Consider the following 19242-nt stretch of genomic DNA (forward strand, 5'->3'; position numbering starts at 1 on the left):
TCACTTGCAGCTGTAGAGACCAGGTTATCATGCTCTGTCACATTTGTCCGATCTGTTTCTGCCCGATTGCATTCACTGTCAGGAATGCCCCTGCTGTTGCATCCTTGTAGAGGGTCACATGGTCACTGCGGTTGGATTCAAAATGGGTGGATTCAAAATGCCCCCAGCCCTCATCGCTGCCACTGAACGATCAATGAAGAGGTAATTTATTTACAAGTACATGATGGTACGTCGTGGACTTATAAAACGCAAAGTTATTTGACTGTTTTTGTGGTAATTACTTACATAATTATGTACGTAATGGAGTTCTGGTTCCTACTTGTGTTTTGATTATAGATTTCGAACAACTCGATGAATTCCACCAATGTAAGTCATCGGAAAGAATGAGGTTTTTGTCCTTAACTGATTATTATTATCTCGATTTAATTCTTTAACCAGTTTGAACTTATAAATGGTTTTTGTGTTTTTGCTCTACCAACTCACTTTCTTTGAAGTTATATCTGATGAACCCAGGGGTATCAATCGCATTCCAAAAGTAGGGGGGGGGGGGACATACCTTGACATGATCAGAGCTGATTACGGCGTGGGGTTCGGGGCCCGCTTAAGGACCCCGACAACATTTTGGATTCTACTGAGATGTTATGTGGTGTGATCTGAGAGGCAATTTGTGACAACTTTCCTCCAGTGCTTGATATTTGCTTAGCAAAAGATAATATATATTTGAACGTCGTTTTCGAGGTCGGAGTCATTGAATCGGCTAATGTGTATTCTGAGCTATAGGTGTATGTGGGGGTTATAGGGGCAACTTAGGGCCCCGAAAAAAATTCTAGATTTTGTGGTGCGAAGAGTCTTTGGCAATTTCTGACCACTAGTAACCAATGTTTTTTTAATAGCAAAAGATAAGATAATAATTTTTTCTCAGCTAAAGGCGTAGGGTTCGGGGCCGGCTCAAGGGCCCCGAAAAATGTTGGATTCTAAATGGTCTCTGGAGCGGTCGGAGGCAATTTTTGGCCAATTAACTAATTTCTTAGCAAAAGATACTTAGCTAGCTGTCAACAGTTCACGATTTCACGAAATTATCGGAAGTTAAGTTGAAGTAATCATTTGCAGATAAGGATCACGAGCGACTGAAACTTGTGACCGATGAACCTTTGACCCATTAATACTATATCATAGTATGCAGGCCCGTGATTGTTGTTCTACGGACCGGGTTTGAAACTTTGAGCCCATCATATAGGGGCGGTTGCATGCTCCGCCACCCACTGCACTGCGGTCCTTGCACGGTACGGTCAGTGACGGTGTATCAATCTTTTTGCAGTACTTTTTGCTCTCGCCCTCAAGATGGCCAGTACATGTACATCATGTACTCATTTGAGATACAAGGACAAGGTTGCCTTGGTTACTGGTGGATCTAAAGGAATTGGCGAAGGAGTTGTGCGGGAATTTGGTAAGCATATCTTAAAAACTAAGCAACTCAGACATTGTCAGAAGCAATCGGATTGCTAGACGTAAATTAAAGGCAGTGGATATTTTGCCGGAGACGGCAAACCTTCAGTAAACGTTAGTTTGCCGGATATGCACTGAACATGCGCAGTTACTGTTGTTTTGTACTTAAACATTTTCCGGTGACAAATTTTAGTCTGGCTCCATGCCAATATTATCGTTGTATTTTTGTATATTTACAAGATGGGAATCAGACCAATTTATAATTTCGGACTTTATTTCCCTTTAAAAAAAAATCCTCCAGAGCCACAAATCTGAAAAAGAAAAAGTAATACTCTGCAATAAAATGTTTGAGACATATTAAAATAATAAAAGAAGAATATTCTTATTTATTTGGGGATGGGAAAAAAAACCCTTAAAATTGTGGCGGGGATCAGGATTCGAACTTGGGACATCCGACTCACTAGAGCCATTGCTTAACCACAGCACCGACTGTGCTACACAACTTTGGTGGGAATTTAATACATGTTTTAACTCAGCCCTATCTTAAAGAGTACAGCGCCCTCTGTTGATATGGATTGCCGCCGGCAAACCTTTAGTAAACGTTAGTTTGCCGGCGTTACCTCCGGCAAATTATCCACTACCTAAATTAAACTAATTTTCTAGCTGAAACAGAACCGAATTCTTACACAGGAAGTACATTCCTCCATGATATAAAGAATGAGCCTACCAAAAATATGACCACCTTAAATCGTTTTTTTTCCCCCTCAAAACACCAAAAATTGCGATACGACAATTCGTAGTGCGACTGAAGAGTTGTAAACACATTAAATTCAGAATTCATATCCAATATTTTTTTTAAAACAGTCTGTTTTGTTGGTGTCATTGTCAGAACCGGTCATGTACAGTCAGTGTGTAACACACAATAGCAGCAAGTGAAAATTAAATTCATGCTCCGCGATCGACAGTGGCGTAGCCAGGAATTTTTCAGTGGGGGGGGGGGGGGGGGGGGGGGACATTTCATGGGGGGCGTCATGTAGATCAATGATAATTTTTTTAGAAACTCAAAATCTCAGGGGGGGGTTGACTGGGGGGGCGACAAGGTTTCATGGGGGGGCTGTCGCCCCCCAGGCCCCCCCCCCGTGGCTACGCCACTGGCGATCGAAATCGAGGTGCTGTGCAATGGATCGAAATGGATGGAACCAAAATGTACGGTAGCTCGAGTTGCCCGACAGGATGTAAATCATACAACTGAATATTTGTCAATGTAACAGCCTTATACACTTTTGATTTGGTTGATTTATTTTTCTGGTTTTTTTTTCCTTTTGCAGTCAAGGCAGGAGCAAAAGTTGCATTTTGTGCAAGAGGGGGTAAGTGTGCACCATAAGTCTAAGTAAACAAAAGTAGTTTCTTCTCCGGCTTTTATGAAAAATGAAGTAGGCGGGCCTTTTCTTTATTTTCCAAGATGGGTGATGGATTTTTCATTTTTTTTACTCTTTTGCTGAAACAGAATTGTGTCCAAAGGAGCCACGACCCTTTATTGTTGCTCATTCATTGGCATTATGGGGTTACCCTATACAATAGCACTGCCCGACAATGTACAGTCAATGAGTCTGTCAGTGACAAGTTTAGGAGACCACGGGGACACTAGGCTGCCATACAAATAAACACCTCAAAGTTGATACCTGGCGAAACAGAATTGATTTGGGGGTAGAGGGGGGAGGGGGCACCTTAAACATTTTGTCATAACCCTCATATATGCAAACATGCATTCGGTGAAAAGTTTCCTTTCAGTCAAAATCAGTCGATTGTTGACAGTTACAGAGTTCCCAACATGTAAGCAGGATTGACTGGCTGTGACTGTATATAACTGGATAGGTGATACACCATACTTTGGCTGTAGGTAAGGGCCCGTGACCATTCAGCCCCGGTATGAAAAGGGCCCCCCTGGTAAACTCGTCCCCTCCCAAGAAGCCCTGTCGTACTGTCCCAGCTACCGGCCTAGGAGCTGGTCTGGTTGCTAATCAGGAACTCCTCTATCCTGGGTTCTATTGTTTGCAAGTATTTACACATGTAGGCTAATATATCCCAGAAGAAACCTGCTTGTGGTTTTCATCTCTCAGTGCGAAACAACAGAACACTTTCGTCAGCACAGATCAAAACCCCTGCCTTGTGGTTTCATGCACAATGGGACCCTAAATTACCAAGGCATTTGGAAGGATTTATCTTTAATCCGGTAAGTCTGCTATTGTTCTGCTCTGGATGTTCTCTGGAGGGCAATAAATTGATGCGCCTGACTGACTTCAAAACTTCTGGTCACACCTACATCTACGCGTTCAAAACTTCTGGTCAGACAGGACCATGTACCAGACGAGACTGGGCTGCAGACCGGACTGGCTCTCAACCGGACGAGGTACCGGGGGGCCCTTGTCATACCAGGGCTGAATGGTCACGGTCCCTAATTGATGAGACAGCTGTGCCTACTAGGTGCCTGCTTTTGTCTGTTGACTGAATTTGACTTAAGTCAAGTGCTTGCTTGAAATATGATCTAACTGTTGGTGACTAGCCTGTGTTCAAAGTAGGTGAAATAAATGGAAATTTTGACTCTCTGTGACTGTGTAAGTAGTAGGAGCTGGGGTTAGCATGTGCAGGTGCATTGTCATCAGTCTGGGAACAAGATTAGGAAGTGCCTGGATCATGGGCGTCGCCAGGATTTTTTCTAGAGGGGGGCAAAAACATTTTTTGCCAAAAAATGCTTGTATTTCTCAACACATTCTCAATTTATCAGTTTTAGAGGGGGGCAGGGACATTTTGCCCCCCCCCCACTCATTAGATTTACACCACTTTGTCTTTGCGCCTCTTTTTTTTCTTTTCTTTTTCTTCCCCCCCCCCTCGCGACGCCCATGGCCTGGATGTCTGCGCACGTACCTATCTATGTGAAGTTTCATATTTGCTGCCAAAGTGTCTGAAGTGGACGTCGCCTTTGTATAATTCTTAGCATTATCATCACAATGCAACAAAAGTGTGTGTTTTCATAAAGTGTTCTTGTCGTCTTTTTAGTGGAGGTTGGCAAAGCTCTGGAGGATGAAGTCAACAAGGCTGGGCCAGGAGAATGTTTCTTCATTAAGTGCGATGTCGAAAATGAAGAGGAGATTAAGGTGAACACAATGTAACAGTATAGCTTTAAATTCCAATTTGACATTGTCTGAACTGCGTGTTAGTACTTGCCGAAGCTTACCAATTTTGGCAAAAGGTTGTCCGATTTTAGAGCTCATTGAGTGCTGATCAAAATCACCAAGCATACCGTTTTCTAGTTTGTAACAAAAACCCACAGAATTATTTTGGAAAAAAAACCCTGTCAGATTAAGGCATGCACCTGAACCATTTTGAGAGAAAATTTTCGTTTGCTTGATATCAGAATTTTCAATAATCAATATATCGGGGATCCAATATTGAGAGAATTAGATATATCAATTATCCCATATAAAAGTTGAAGAACATACAGATGACACTTTGATTAATTATTTAAAAAAAATAAGTTGAAGGTCCCAATCTTACAAGCCTTTCTCCGGAGCATATTGCTAAAAAAATTAAAACAAATCTCAATACTGAGAGTTTGTCCAGAATGGGCAGTTTCTTTTAAGGTTTTACACTTGGGAGACCCTCAATTTCAGTGAATGCAGAGCACAAAGCGACGCTGCTTGGCATGGCACGATGCTGTTATTTTGAGTCACAAGTACAATTTGCTGCCGAGTTTTTCCCTCATTATACAGCAACATTCAACATTAACTAAAAGCACTAACAGGAGATTTATTTTCGATAATCTGACTTATTTTTTATATTTTTGAAAATTTGATATTTTGATATAATTAAAACATTTCTATTGGCGATATTGATACCAAAATAATACCAAATATAGGCATATATTGATGGCACTTATGTCTGGCCAGATGCTATTTTTTTGTCATCCCACTAGGATTCGTTATCACACTAGGATATTTAATAGCAGCATCCATGGAAAGATTATAGGCGTAATATCACACTGTTGTTGCCATGGATCAACCAATCAGGATCAAGGATTCAAGTTTGCTTGAAGACAAAGAAGTTAATCATATATCCTTGTTTTGTTTTTTGTATTCAGAGAACTGTAGAGCAGACAGTGGAAAAATATAAAAGACTAGATTGTCTGGTCAACAATGCTGGATGGCGTAAGTAAACAAACAAAAATATTAATTTGAAAAAATAGTCCCTTACATTGAAACGGAAAGTTGCTGTGGGCTATGCAAACCCAGTTGTAGGCCCACCAGTAGTCTATCATTAGAAATCAAAACTAGGGTTGAAACGGCTGACCCTGAAAGTTTTCGGTTGGGAGAAGTATACGCTGTGACTCATTCAGTCAGACAATGACAACCGGATGATCAAATATTCCAACTATTTTGCAAATTTCTTTTCAACGTCGGTCTTATTTCGGAGTTAACAGGTAAGGTGAACTAGTGAGAGTTTGGGCCTTTGGGGTAACACCATTGTGGAATAATCTCTTTTTAGAAGATTAAGCGGTGGGTTGTGAAACTTGACGTTCCCATTAGAAGTACATGTATCATCTGATCGTCTTCAGGAGAAAGCCCATCAGTGGATGAGGCTGCATTTGTAGGGCTGGATAAATACTGAGGCATAGAGTTGTGTATGCTGATGGCTGATCGCTGAGGCATGGCGGTGACGAAGGATGCTGGAGACTGATCACTGAGGCTTAGTTAGGATGCTGGTGGCTGATCACTGAGGCATGGTGAGGACGCTGGAGGCTGATTGCTGAATTTAGGTGAGGATGCTGGAGGTTGATCGCTGAGGCCTATGGTGAGGATTTTGGAGACTGATCGCTGAGGTGTGGTTAGGATGCTGGTGGCTGATCACTGAGGCATGGTGAGGACGCTGAAGGCTGATTGCTGAATTTAGGTGAGGATGCTGGAGGTTGATCGCTGAGGCATATGGTGAGGATTTTGGAGACTGATTGCTGAGGTGTGGGGAGGACACTGGAGGCTGATTGCTGAGGCGTGGTAAGGATTTTGGAGACTGATTGATGCGGCGTGGTGAGGACGCTGGAGGCTGATATTTGCTGAGGCGTGGTGAGGATGCTTGAGGTTGATTGCTGAGGCGTGGTGAGGATGTTAGAGGCTGATTGCTGAGGGGTGGAGAGGATGCAGGAGGCTGATCACTAAGGCTTGGTAAGGATGCTATAGGCTGATTAATGAGGCGTGGAGAGAATGCTGGAAGCAGATCACTGAGGCTTGGTGAGGATGTTGGGGACTGATCGCTGAGGTGTGGTGAAGATGCTGGAGGCTGATTGCTGAGGCCTGGAGAGGATGCTGGAGGCAGATCAGTGAGGCTTGGTGAGGATGCTATAGGCTGATTGCTGCGGTGTGGTGAGGATGCTGGAGGCTGATTGCTTAGGCATGGTAAGGATGCTGGAAGCTGATCGCTGAGGCGTGGTGGTGAGGATGCTGTGGTAGGGGAGTGGGGCGTGTGCTCACTGTGAGCCATGTCAGTAGTGGATAGGGTGGCAGAGGGATAGGAGACTCATGTGCCAGGGAAATGCCTTGGATATAGGTGATTCATCATCTCAAAAGAGATTCTTCCACATGGTGTTACGGCAAACCCTCACTAGTTTACACTATCGCCATGTAAAGTTTCAAATCTTATAATAGGGCAACGTGAGATTCAGAAAAAAACTTTGCAGGCCGGCTTATTTTCTCACTACATCTTGCTCAATATTTTTGAAATTAGCACCTCTTACCCAAAACATACAATTGTGTTTATTATAGAGAAGAACTCAAAACATGTTGGAACGTTACAGTCTTTGTTTGAATTTGGAATAACATTATTCCTTTAAAGGAAAGTTTAATCGTTAAACTGGAATTAACTAATTCCTAGGATGTTCCTCATTTAAGTCAACTCCTTCAACCCGTGTATTTTTGCACTGTAGACCCCCCTGAGGAGTCCATCGATGACATCACAGTGGAACATTTCAAGTGGCTCATCAACTTCAATCTCGTCAGCTATTTCTCCTTTAGCAAGGTGGATGTTTTGTCCCTAATTTCAATTTAAAAACTCTGATTGCAAGGAATTTCCATTTTGGAGAGCGCCCTCTTCTAATTTAGAAAACAGGTTTTTATTTTGTCTTCAATACATTCCAGAAATTGTTGTTCTCACACCGAAACACAATATAAGCACACCTCATCAGATAGTCCATTCCAGTTTCGAACACTAGAATTTATAGTGCATGTAACGGCTTTTCAGATAAAGCAGTTAATATGGCATGCTCCTTCATTGTCATGTATATGTTCTGGGATCTTCTCACAGAGAAATGTGTTCTGTGTTTCATTTAAAAAAATAAGATTTCCAGATGCTCTGCCAGCATCTACGTGAAGTTGTTACGGAAAGGAAAATTATTTCTAAATGGATCGGTTTTGTCGTGTTGCATGAGGTCAAGCAGCGTTGCTTAAAGTTTATGGCATGTTATCCAAGAGTAGGAAGTTCAAATCCAGCTGCCGGCTGTGTCACTATAAAGCTAGTCCTTGGGCAAGCTACTTTACAACTACTTAACCCTCTCTATATAAACAAAAGAGTATTAGTACAGAGCAACATTACCCGGGTAGAAAATATGATAGACGAAAAGAAATGTTGTGAATTTTTTTATAGCAGGGAAACAAGAGATGAACCATGAGGCCAATGGGCAATTTTTACAATTTCTTTTTACTTTTTAACTTTGTTTTCATCCCATTAACCCTAACGATCCCCAACCAGCCAAACTCCAACACCATGTTTTAGGGATCAGTTAGGATGAGCACTGTACTAATTAACAGACTGTGCTTTATGTGGGATGAGGCATACCACAAATAAACAGAGTCCAACTGTTTTTTGTGTGCATGGTGTTGGCATTTGCAAGGATGAGGAAGGTTCCTAGTAATCAGCCTAGGGAGTTGGGGTTAGTGACTGTACTGCCCCCAACCGCCCTGCCTTTTACTTCCTGTAGCCCCCTAAACCACTCAAGCATCCTGGTTATTATGGGCTCAAGTAGATAAACAATGCAATACAATGCAGTATTGTTTTATGATTATATTTTTTGTCCTATTAGTATGCACTGCCCCATCTCCGAAAGAACAAAGGCAACATCATCAATATGTCCAGTCTAGTAGCTAAGATTGGGCAGAAGAGTGCTGTGCCGTACGTAACAACAAAGGTATTTTATGATATTTTCATGTTGAAGTTATTTCTGCCTATGTTTTTTGTTTCTGTTGATGATACTGCCACTACTTCTGCTACCAATGAATTGTATTGCATATATGCCATTTTTGCTGTGTTGTTTTTTTTTAAATTTTTGATGCCGTTCTTTTTTGCTCGTACCCCCCGCCCTGCAAACAGGACGCTGGGATACTCCGATGAATTCACGCTCTGATTGATTGGATTTTGCGTGACCTGTGACCTGCGCGTCATCACGGTCATGACTCTGCAAGGTTTGAAAAGGCCGTTACAACTGATTCATTACTTTTTTATTCCAGTTTTGAGATGTTTCTTTTTCGTTGAAAAGCGTAATAATGAAGAAATTCTGTAAAACTTATCTGTGGTGTAAATTTACAATTCCTGGCACTTTAAGATCCAGTTTCGAATCACGTACAGTCGGCCTAATGCATTATGCGACGCTCATAATTTTGACCACATGGTACGCCATGAAACAGAAATTACAAGGTATGGAATGTGTGCATTTCTAAGGGAAGTTTTCGGATAGCATTTGCGCACATTGTCTAATTGTGGTCTTGAACAGCTGCAGCCAGATGCTTTATACATAGGTCATTATAGGTCACTTCCTTCACAAGATTCTGTGAAGCTCATCAGCGTATCCCAGCGTCCTGTTTACATGGCGGGGGGTACAAGTGAATTGTTTTTTACCCCTCAGCCGAGAGGCTCGAGGGGTATTGTCATCGCCTAGGGCGTCCGTCCGTCCGTCCGTATGTCTGTGCATTCTGACCATACCACCCTTGTGGGGTGATGTTCCTTTCAGGACACATCACCCCCTCTTTTTTCACAATAGAAAAACATCACCCCAGAAGGGAATCTTTAGAAAAAGGGAAAATGGGAACACAATGCTATCACCCCACAATTCCGTCTGGCTGGAACGTCCGTCCGGGCAGCTTAGTTTCCGGATGATAACTTGAGTTAGAAATGTTGTTTGGGGTTGTAACTTTGGTAGGGGGTTGCCCTTGGGAGTAGGCAAGTTGGAATTGGTTTTGAGGTCAAAAGGTCAAAGGTCAAGGTCACCGTGGTGAGTTAAAGGTAAATGGTTTCCGGATGATAACTTGAGTTAGAAATGAGATTTTGGTGTCTAACTTTGGTAGAGGGTTGCCCTTGGGAGTAGGCAAGTTAGGATTGGTTTTGGGGTCAAAAGGTCAAAGGTCAAGGTCACCGTGGTGAGTTAAATGTAAATGGTTTCCGGATGATAACTTGAGTTAGAAATGAGATTTTGGTGTCTAACTTTGGTAGAGGGTTGCCCTTGGGAGTAGGCAAGTTGGGATTGGTTTTGGGGTCAAAAGGTCAAAGGTCAAGGTCACCGTGGTGAGTCAAATGTAAATGATTTCCGGATGCTAACTTGAGTTAGAAATGAGATTTTGGTGTCTGACTTAGGTAGGGGGTTGCCCTTGGGTACAGGCAAGTTGGGATTGGTTTGGGGGTCAAAAGGTCAAAAGTCAAGGTCACCGTGGTGAGTTAAATGTAAATGGTTTCTGGATGCTAACTTGAGTTAGAAATGAGATTTTGGTGTTTGACTTAGGTAGGGGGTTGCCCTTGGGTACAGGCAAGTTGGGACTGGTTTTGGGGTCAAAGGCCAAAGGTCAAGGTCATCATGTTGAGTTAAAGGTTAATGGTTGTCGGATGATAACTTGACTCTGGCTGAGGGGTTTCAACAGTAACACTGTTATTTTTCTTTTTGATGTTGTTGATGCTGTTGTTGTTTTAGTTGTTGCTGATGGGTTAAATCTTTGATGCCGATGTTTGGTTTTTGGATTTAGTGTTGTTGCTGCCTTTGTTTTAACAGTTTCATTGGTGTTGCTGGTTTGTTTGGTTGGGGTTGGGGTTTGGGTGGTGGCAAATTGGGGGCGGGGGATGAAGACAAATCTTTTAAAATCTTAAGTTTGATCTGTCCTTTTTCTGGATGTTTGATGCACAGTTGTTGTTACTGCCATTTTATATCAGGGAGGTATTGATGCAATGACGAGGGCTATGGCTGTCGATGAAGCCAAGTACGAAGTTCGTGTCAACAGGTGGGTATGCACTAGGAGTAGATTACGTTTTGCGATTTATTTCTGTTAAAGCTGTGAAAAAGCGGACGTTTTGAGTGTTAGGCTCTTTTGGTTGAGACACCCCGTGCATGCCATCATTTGCCATGTACTTTTCTTGCATGGAACCCATGTTGCTCACAATAATAAAGTTCATAAAAATACGTGGCGATTGACTGAGCAGTGACCAATTTTATGAAAGGGTCTATTCAGAGACGCGCCACTTTTTATGGTGAAATCTCTTTTTTCCCACCTGCCTTGATTGGCAACCATATATAGCCTTTCACTCTGTGACAAATGACTATACAAAACCACAATTAAAAAGTAGCGCAATTCTCTAAATAGACCCTTTCGTAAAATTGGTCACTGCTCAGGTAACCGTGAATGTAATAACATGACCAGGGTGTCATTTTAAAGAGGAGATTCAACCCTAACAGAGCTCCACATGATTTCGGCGCGATATCGTAGGGCACATGATTTTGCATCTATGAGCTTCGTAGGGCACATGATTCACATGTGCCCTACTTCTCTTCCAATTAGCAATAATATATCATTTTTTTTTAAAATTTTTTTATCCGCCCTGTATTGTTCCCAAATCGGCAAGGCAGGGGCCTACATTCCCTGGTCAAACTTGGAGACAAAACACATCTTTAAGGTATCAAAAAGTGTCTCAAATGCTAAATGTTTCATGGCATGTGTATTAACTGACAGGAAGACGTAGCATCATATTCAGGGAACCAGCTAAAATTACACTTCTTCCTTTCCCCTTAACACAAACATGCAGCGTCTCCCCTGGCAATGTTTGGACACCCCTGTGGGAAGGTTTGGCAAATGCCTCTCCCAACCCTGAGGCAATGAGGACAGGTGGAGCTGAGGCACAGGTGAGAGGTCAATGGAATGTTCCATTGACAGTGTAGGGTTAATTCTCAGCAATGGGGGTGCATGTAATTATAATTTCAACCACAATTCACTTGTATTTGTATAGTCGTTAAAGGTACTCCCTAAAATTGTTTGAATAACTGTGGCAGTTATCGCCTGAAGATATTATATTTGCAATATAAATGTATGCATTCTTTCTGATTATCAAAACTTGAACGATATTCATGTGTGAAATCCTTGCAGCTGATTGGTCGGTTTGGCACGCTGGAGGAATCAGGCAAGCTGTGCTTATTCATTGCTGCCGACGCCACCTTCTGCACTGGCAACGACTATTTGCTGTCGGGAGGGGCGGAGCTAAACTACGGGTGCAAGACCCAAATGAAGGAACGCAGCAATATCTATGAGTAAATTGTCCTTGGGGCCATGCAGTTCCATGGAGATATTAAGTTGTTTTCTCTGAATAAATTTTCCCACCCAAAAACAACCAATTTGCTTTTTCCTTTTTGAGGCTTCCGAAAATAAAGGTTCTTGTAAATTTGGGCCGCTTTTATCATTTGGTGTCTCATTCAAAATTTGTATTGCTTGACGTACAAAATAGCAATTTTGAAAGTAAGGAATCTATTTTTTTAGGATGAAGCTCGAATAGAGCAGGGAATGCAACTTTAACCACACAAATTTGATAACAGAGAAATTATTTGCAGAGCTAATACGGGGCACCAACCAAAGTTTCGTGCAATTTGACCCCGATACCCAGAACCTAATCCAAAGATATTCACAAAATCTCGGTTTAATTTTAAGCTTTGGCTTCAGACTCGTGTTTCATGGTTTCCCTACGGGGACTGTAGCTAAATGTGACTCGGTCCATTTTATGCTTCAATATCACTTGCTTCCAAGTGATTGTGAAGGCACAGATGGAGCCAAAGCCAAAAGTGAAGCCAGTGATTCGGAAATTGCACCACTTGTTGGTGGGGTTGGGTTGAGGTCTAGTAAATTTTGGGGCAGCACTGAAATTTTACTTTGTTAGGAAGACCCCACTGATTGTTTTTAATAAGTGCAAATTGTGTAATGTATGAAAAATTAATCTATAAACTATTTTAAAATGTCAGTACTTTTAACAAACTTAATTGATTCTTTCCAAACATTGCCAAAAGAGATATATCTTAAGAAATAATTTCTGTGTAAAAGTTAGTAGTAAAGCCTGTATCAATGTGCCTTCCATTTCGTAAACACAGGATTATTATGAAAAACTGTTATAATTTAGCTTGAATTTATCAATTTGTAACTTCTGTATCAATTTCAATTTTTCAAATAAATCTCGTATCAGTTTCAGTTTGAATTGGAGTAGAGTGAATATTGCTTGGTACTTTTGTCTAAGGATAAAAAATATTTCTTAAGCCAGTTCACGTCTGGACTATTTGAACAAGAACAGAATGAGGCGTGGGATTATTTTTCACTGGACCTCAACAGATGGAAGCCATCACCCTCGGGCAGCGCACTCATTCAAATTTCCGGCCTCGCTCCCTGCGAGAGGGTCGCTGACAGATATTGCTGGCCTCGCTCCCTGCGTGTTTATCTGTCATCCGTTCCGAATACTGCAAAACCTTAATGAATAAACACGTCATGTGGCGCGAACTGGTTAAATGTTAGCATTTATTCCAATATGTAAAATTTTGAATGAACTTTACATTCAGTGTAAAAGTGTAGTTTAGGACACCTCCATTTTTTACTAGTTCCATTGGAAAAACATTTCTAAAATGACTTTAGTAAATGACTGTCAATTCCAATATGACTTGTGTAGCCTCATGCAGGCAGTCTTTTTCATTCAAAATTACTCTAGATTTTTAAAGTTTTGACAAGAGCTTTGGAAACAAAATGTTACTTTCTTACTTATTTAGTAGTTACAGAAGTGCAAGTGACAGCACAGTCTTTTTTCATTCTCTGAATAGAATGGGGCCCTAAACTACACTTTTACCGCATTCAGGACAGTCTTTCATGAACTACAAGTAATTTGTGTTCTTGTATTGTTTGCGACACATGCTCTTCTCAGTTGATGGAATTAATTTCACAATGTGCCTTATAAAACTCCTATGAATTGTTACGAGCAGGAGGCTTGTCTTGCTCTATTCTTTGGAGGCATTTGCAAAACCGTGGGTTTGAGGTTCTAATGCTTGAACCCAATTAGTTTTGTTCAGCCAATTCTGGCTGTGCCGAATGTTCAAATATTCTATCAAGTCCATCAAATATTCGACCAAGTCCAGGTCGGAATAATCAAACATTATTCCAAGATGCTCAGCCTCAATTCGTGCTTAGAGTATATGCTTAAACAGGGGTGTGAAATCTCAGCTTTAAAGCTGATTTCAGCTATTTCTGTTTTGAATTTCAGCTTTTTCCCTCACTTGCTGTGTACAAAAGTATAGGAGATTTCCAAAGTTCAGCTTTTTTACACCTTTTCCAGCTGTTTTCAGCTATTTTTATCAGTGGTCACGCACACCCCTGCTTAAACATCATTGCTAATTAATTGGGAAAAAAAGCTTTTCTAATCAAAAAGAATTTCTATTCGAATTCATGTCTCAATCTTGGAATGCGCTTGGTTACATATTTTGATGAAATGTTAATCCATTATGCAACTCTTCATGATTCTGTAATATTTGAGTGTGCAGTATTAATGTAACTAAAATATACTATTAAAAGAAAAAGCTGAATATATACTATAAACCAACCTATTCTGCCTGATGACGTGCTGTCATTTAGAAGAAATCGAGAAACGTAGGTGATTTCTAATAAGGGTTGGTTCGATTAACAAATTTTTGGAAATAAGGAGTACCATAGACGAATTTGGGAAAAGATTCCGAAGGTCTCTCTTGAATGTGAGAGTGAAGAGAGGAGTAGACGCAGCCTCAGACCACCACCTTGTCACGGCAAGAGTGAAGCTGAAGTTAAAAGGAGCATGGGACACAAAGAAAAACACCAGAATGCGCTTCAACGTGGATTCGCTCCGAGAGCCGGCAGTGCGAGACACGTTCCAAGTGAGCCTGTCAAAAAAAGTATCAGGCCCTCCAGGAGACTGAAGAAGAGGAAGAACCCAATGTGGAAGCGGAGTGGGAGGCAGTCAGTGACTGTTTGACAAACACTTGCAAGGGGACAATAGGGAAGAAGAGAACCAAGCATAAGTTCAAAAGAAAGTTCAAAAGAGACGAAAAAGGAAACAGGCAATGAACAACATAATACGAGCAACAAAAACAGAAGCCCAGAATATATACACGTACAGGGGCAAACAAGATAGTGAAAAAAAGTGTCGGAGTGAGACAAGAGAGCCTACATCGACAACTTGGCGAGAGAGGCGGAAGAAGCAGCTGCAAGAAAGGACATGAGGAAGCTCTATAACACCACCAAGAAATTGACTGGGAAATATCAGCAGACCGACCGACCTATCAAAAACAACGATGGCCAGGTACTGACAGATACAGATGGGAGCAGATGAAGAGGTGGGCTGAGCACTTATAAGAACTCTTGAATCGGCCAGCCCCACAGACCCCAATCGAGATAGCGCCAGCTGAAACAGCCCTCCAAGTAGTGTCCCGCCCAAGCAAAAGGGAGATCAAGAAGGCCATCGGCTGCCTGAACAGCGGGTAGGCAGCAGTCCCGGATGAAATCCCGGCCGAGGCTATCAAGGCAAACATGCATGGATACATCAACAAAAATGATGCACAGGCTACTGGGCAAGATCTGGGAGACTGAGGAAGTACCCAAGGAATGGAAGGAAGGATACTTGGTGAAGTTACCAAAGAAAGGAGACCAACGAGACTGTAAGACCGATCGAGGGATCATGCTCCTCTCAGTGCCAGGAAAGATACTGAACCGGATCATCATGGAGATCGAGACTCAAGGAAGCAGTGGACAAACAGCTTCGAAACCAACAGGCAGGCTTCCGAAGACATCGTTCATTTACTGACCAAATCGCTACTCTTTGCGTCATCGTGGAACAGCCCATAAATGGAACTCGTCTTTGTTCATCAACTTTATCGACTTCGAGAAAGCCTTTGACAGTGTTGACCGAAAGACGTGCTTTGGAGGCTCCTTGACCATTATGGCGTACCAAAAAAGTTCATCTACCTCATCAAACCACCTGCGAGGGAATGTCATGCAGAGATATACACCACGGTCAGCTTACCGAGGGTTTCGAAGTGAAGACGGGAGTTCGCCAAGGCTGCCCTCTGTCCCCCATTCCTTTATTTCTAATCATGATCGCCTCGATCATGAAACTTACCATGGAAGGAAGAAGAATGGGATACAATGGACATGCACCCTGGGTACATCTCGACCTTGACTTTGAAGACAACCTCGCCCTCCTTTCTCATAGACAAGACAGATGAAGGATAAGTCCAACACCTTAGAAGAAGAATCGGCACCAACTGGGAAGGGGATTCACGGCGGCAAGACCAAACTACTGACAGTGAATGCTGCTGGGAACACGTACAGGAATCACTCTTGGCGTTAAAGCTTTGGAGGAAGTGGACTATCCTTCGTCTACCTGGGCAGCATCATCGACAAACGGGGTGGCACAGATAGTGGCGTCACGGCAAGAATCGGTAAGGCACGAACAGCATTCCTAATGCTGTCTAAGGTTTGGAGCTCGAAGAAGTACTCTATCCACACCAAGATCCGAATCTTCAACTCAAACGTCAAGTGGGTCTTATTTTACTCTATGGCTCAGAGACATGGCGAACCACAAAAAAAAAAGATAATGAAGAGGATGCAAACATTTGTAAACAAGTTTCTGCGAAGAATCCTCCGCATATACTGGCAGCAACATGTCTCAAACCAGGAACTGTGGAGGATAGCTCAGCAAACCGCAATTGAGGAGGAAATCCTGAAGCGCAAATGGAGGTGGATCGGCCACACTCTAAGGAATCCGATCTCAAGCATCACCAAACAAGCCTCGACTTGGAATCCACAAGGGAAGAGAAATAAAGGAAGGCCAAAGAACACCTGGAAGCGAGACACAATGGCCGACGCGAGACAGACCGGGATACAGCTGGAAGGAACTGGAAAAGCTAGCTAATTACCCAGATGGAGGAGCTTTGTTGATGGCCTATGTGTCAGTAGGCATCGTCAAGGCATTAAGTAAGTAGACGAAATCATGTTTCGTGATCAAAAGGTTATGCATGGTTTTCACTGTTTTCTCATAATTTATTGTAATATCAACCGAGCTGAAACTTCAACAGGTTAGGTTTTGAATATTCTTCTTTGGATTGTGAGTGGCATTATTACTGGAAACAAACAAAATGCATAACAAGCAAATGATCCTTGCCCTTTAACCCTAACCTTCCCAAATCTTCCAAAATCCTCTGCGCAATATGAAGGATTTTACAGGATTGAGGCTACATGACATAATGGCAAAAATGTGTTTCTGATTTTAGAGGAAAGTCTGTGTCAAAGTCTTAGGCCCGATCTTGTGTCGATTGTGCTCATCTGTGCATAAATTTAGGCCTAGATAACTTGAGATCCTCCGCACTGCTCGAGGATGTCACTGGCTCTGCCTCAACATATTGACAGTGATTGCTGGAGGATTTTGCAGGATCAAGGCAGTACGTGGTTACCCCTCCAAGGACCACATTCAAAATTAATAATGGCTGATTTTGGAGGATTGAGGCTGTATGCAATTTTAAGAGTTTTGGTGGCAGTTGGAGGATTTGCCAGGATTGAGGTTGCATCTTGGCAAAACGCCTAGGGAGTTGGGACTTAAGAGAGCACAGTATTTGTATCAACCCCACCCTCCCTTGAATAATCTCCTTTCAACATGTTCTCAAACTTGTAAACAGTCGCCGACAGCCAAAGAATAAATACACGATTGCCACTATAACTAGACTCATGTTTATTGTATTATACTAAGCCTCTGAAGTACAAACTGGGGACGATTTTTTTCCACAATTATTTTTACATACACAATGAAACAATGACATTGAGAGCGTATTATCCAAATTATACAATTTACAATATATACTCATCTCTGTTTATAGTAAGAATTAGCAGCAAAAAAAATAATTTTAAGAAAAAGTGTTACGAATAATTTTTTTTTTTAAAGGGACATCCTCACAGAGCGTAGAAAGAGTTTTAAACGACTTTACAAGAAATAGGTTTGTTAAAGTTGTTACTTAGAAGAAAAAAACACCACAAAATCACACTTAAATGTATACAAGCTAGACTGTAGACTCGAGCAGTTTCAACTGATTTTACATAATAACAAAAATACAGGACTTATCTTTGAGAATCATAATTTCCTCATCAGCTGAGGTCTTTAAAGATGGACCTAAAGCATTGAATACAACTTTTCTTCGACAAATAAAGTAATTCTGATTCTTTAATTGATAATTTGTGTAATTAAGCTGCAAAACATATTTTGTGTTTGGGGAAAAATCTTATACCCACAAGGTTGGAAACTTTGATAATAACTGTTTGTATGAAATGCTTGTTAAATTAGTCCATGAAGGTAATCCAATTAAAAAAAAAAAAAGCATCTTCCGAAAGTGGAAGTCAACAGTTAAAAACTTTCCTTTGTTGAATTCATGCGTTCAATTTGTGCAACTTGGGATTTTTGTTGTCCTATGGTAGGTATTGGGCTGGGTGTATGCCTATGTGTTCCCCAATACCTATGTTCCCCAACCTATAACCTTAACCCTAACAGACGAACCACTAACTAACAGACGAACCACTACACTAAATAGCACGAATTGGGGCTTTGCATGTTCGAATAATTTTCTATTTGATTATTCCGACCTGGACTTGATCGAATATTTGAATATTCCAATATTCGGCACAGCCCTAGCACGAATTGGCTGAACAAAAAATAATGTGGTCCACGCATTAGTACCTCAAACCCACTGTTTTTTAGCTTGCAAATTCCTCCAAAGAATTGAGGAAGATAACCCTCCTGCTAGTAACAATGGGAGTTTTATAAGGCACGTTGTGAAATTAATTCCATCAACAGGGAAGAGCATGATGAGTCGCATCAATAATAATCGGCATTTAAGAATGCTCTTATTAGTAGACTAAATCACAGCGCTTACAGTATTATTATTACCCCTGATCATTGGGCCAATTAAACATTCCAAATACCATCTCAGCTCCCTGGGGAGTATACAGCTCGATGCTGCCTGTTAGGCGCAAGCAAGCTTATTCAATCACAATAACCATCTCTGCCCTCACAGGTATCCACTTACTCCTGGGTGGAGAGAAGCAATGATCGAGTGACAAAGTGCCTTGCTCAAGGGCACACGCACCATGACCCCGGCTGGACTCGAACCCACAACCCGCAGCTTTACCCACAGACAACAAATCCAGTGCCCTTAATCTCGAGGCCACAGCACAACCAATACATGTAGAACATAAATTACTTGTAGTTCATGAAGACTGTCCTGAATGAGGTAAAAGTACCCTGTTCCATTAAGAGAATTAAAAGACCGTGCTGTGATTCGCAAGTCTCTAAATGCTAAAAAAGGTAAGCAGTTTTCTACCAGAGTGCTTATCAAAATTGTAAAAACCCACAGTTAATTTAAATTAAAAAAGACTGCCTGAGGCTGCACGAGTCGTTTTGGAT

The 19242-nt window shown here is 41.7% G+C and overlaps 1 protein-coding gene across 3 annotated transcripts; it reads left to right on the forward strand.

Moving 5' to 3' along the window:
- The first annotated feature begins 1049 nt into the window (after positions 1–1049).
- LOC119725953 (17-beta-hydroxysteroid dehydrogenase 14-like) lies at positions 1050–13389 on the forward strand. Of its 3 annotated transcripts, none has more exons than XR_005270764.1 (10): positions 1050–1447; positions 2775–2813; positions 4504–4601; positions 5585–5651; positions 7421–7512; positions 8573–8677; positions 10684–10751; positions 11551–11647; positions 11889–12138; positions 12479–13389. XR_005270764.1 is itself a non-coding variant. In XM_038197578.1 (9 exons), exons 1-9 carry the CDS (start codon positions 1342–1344, stop codon positions 12051–12053), a joined length of 837 nt encoding a protein of 278 aa, XP_038053506.1. In that variant the 5' UTR covers positions 1050–1341; the 3' UTR covers positions 12054–13389. The 3 variants fall into 3 exon arrangements, 1 of the variants encoding a protein (XP_038053506.1); XR_005270763.1 differs by having other exon boundaries at positions 11889–12130; positions 12215–13389; XM_038197578.1 differs by having other exon boundaries at positions 11889–13389.
- Positions 13390–19242: the final 5853 nt, after the last annotated feature.

Source organism: Patiria miniata, unplaced genomic scaffold, assembly GCF_015706575.1.
Source record: "Patiria miniata isolate m_02_andy unplaced genomic scaffold, ASM1570657v1 HiC_scaffold_19, whole genome shotgun sequence".
NCBI lineage: Eukaryota > Metazoa > Echinodermata > Asteroidea > Valvatida > Asterinidae > Patiria > Patiria miniata.

What these genes read in the sequence shown, in the direction of transcription:
- LOC119725953 (XM_038197578.1), top strand. Translation starts at nt 1,342, where the DNA reads ATGGCCAGTACATGTACATCATGTACTCATTTGAGATACAAGGACAAG. An exon ending in AGGAGTTGTGCGGGAATTTG is followed by an intron (nt 1,448 to 2,774) that starts GTAAGCATATCT and finishes TTCCTTTTGCAG; the next exon opens with TCAAGGCAGGAGCAAAAGTT. An exon ending in AAAATGAAGAGGAGATTAAG is followed by an intron (nt 4,602 to 5,584) that starts GTGAACACAATG and finishes TTTTGTATTCAG; the next exon opens with AGAACTGTAGAGCAGACAGT.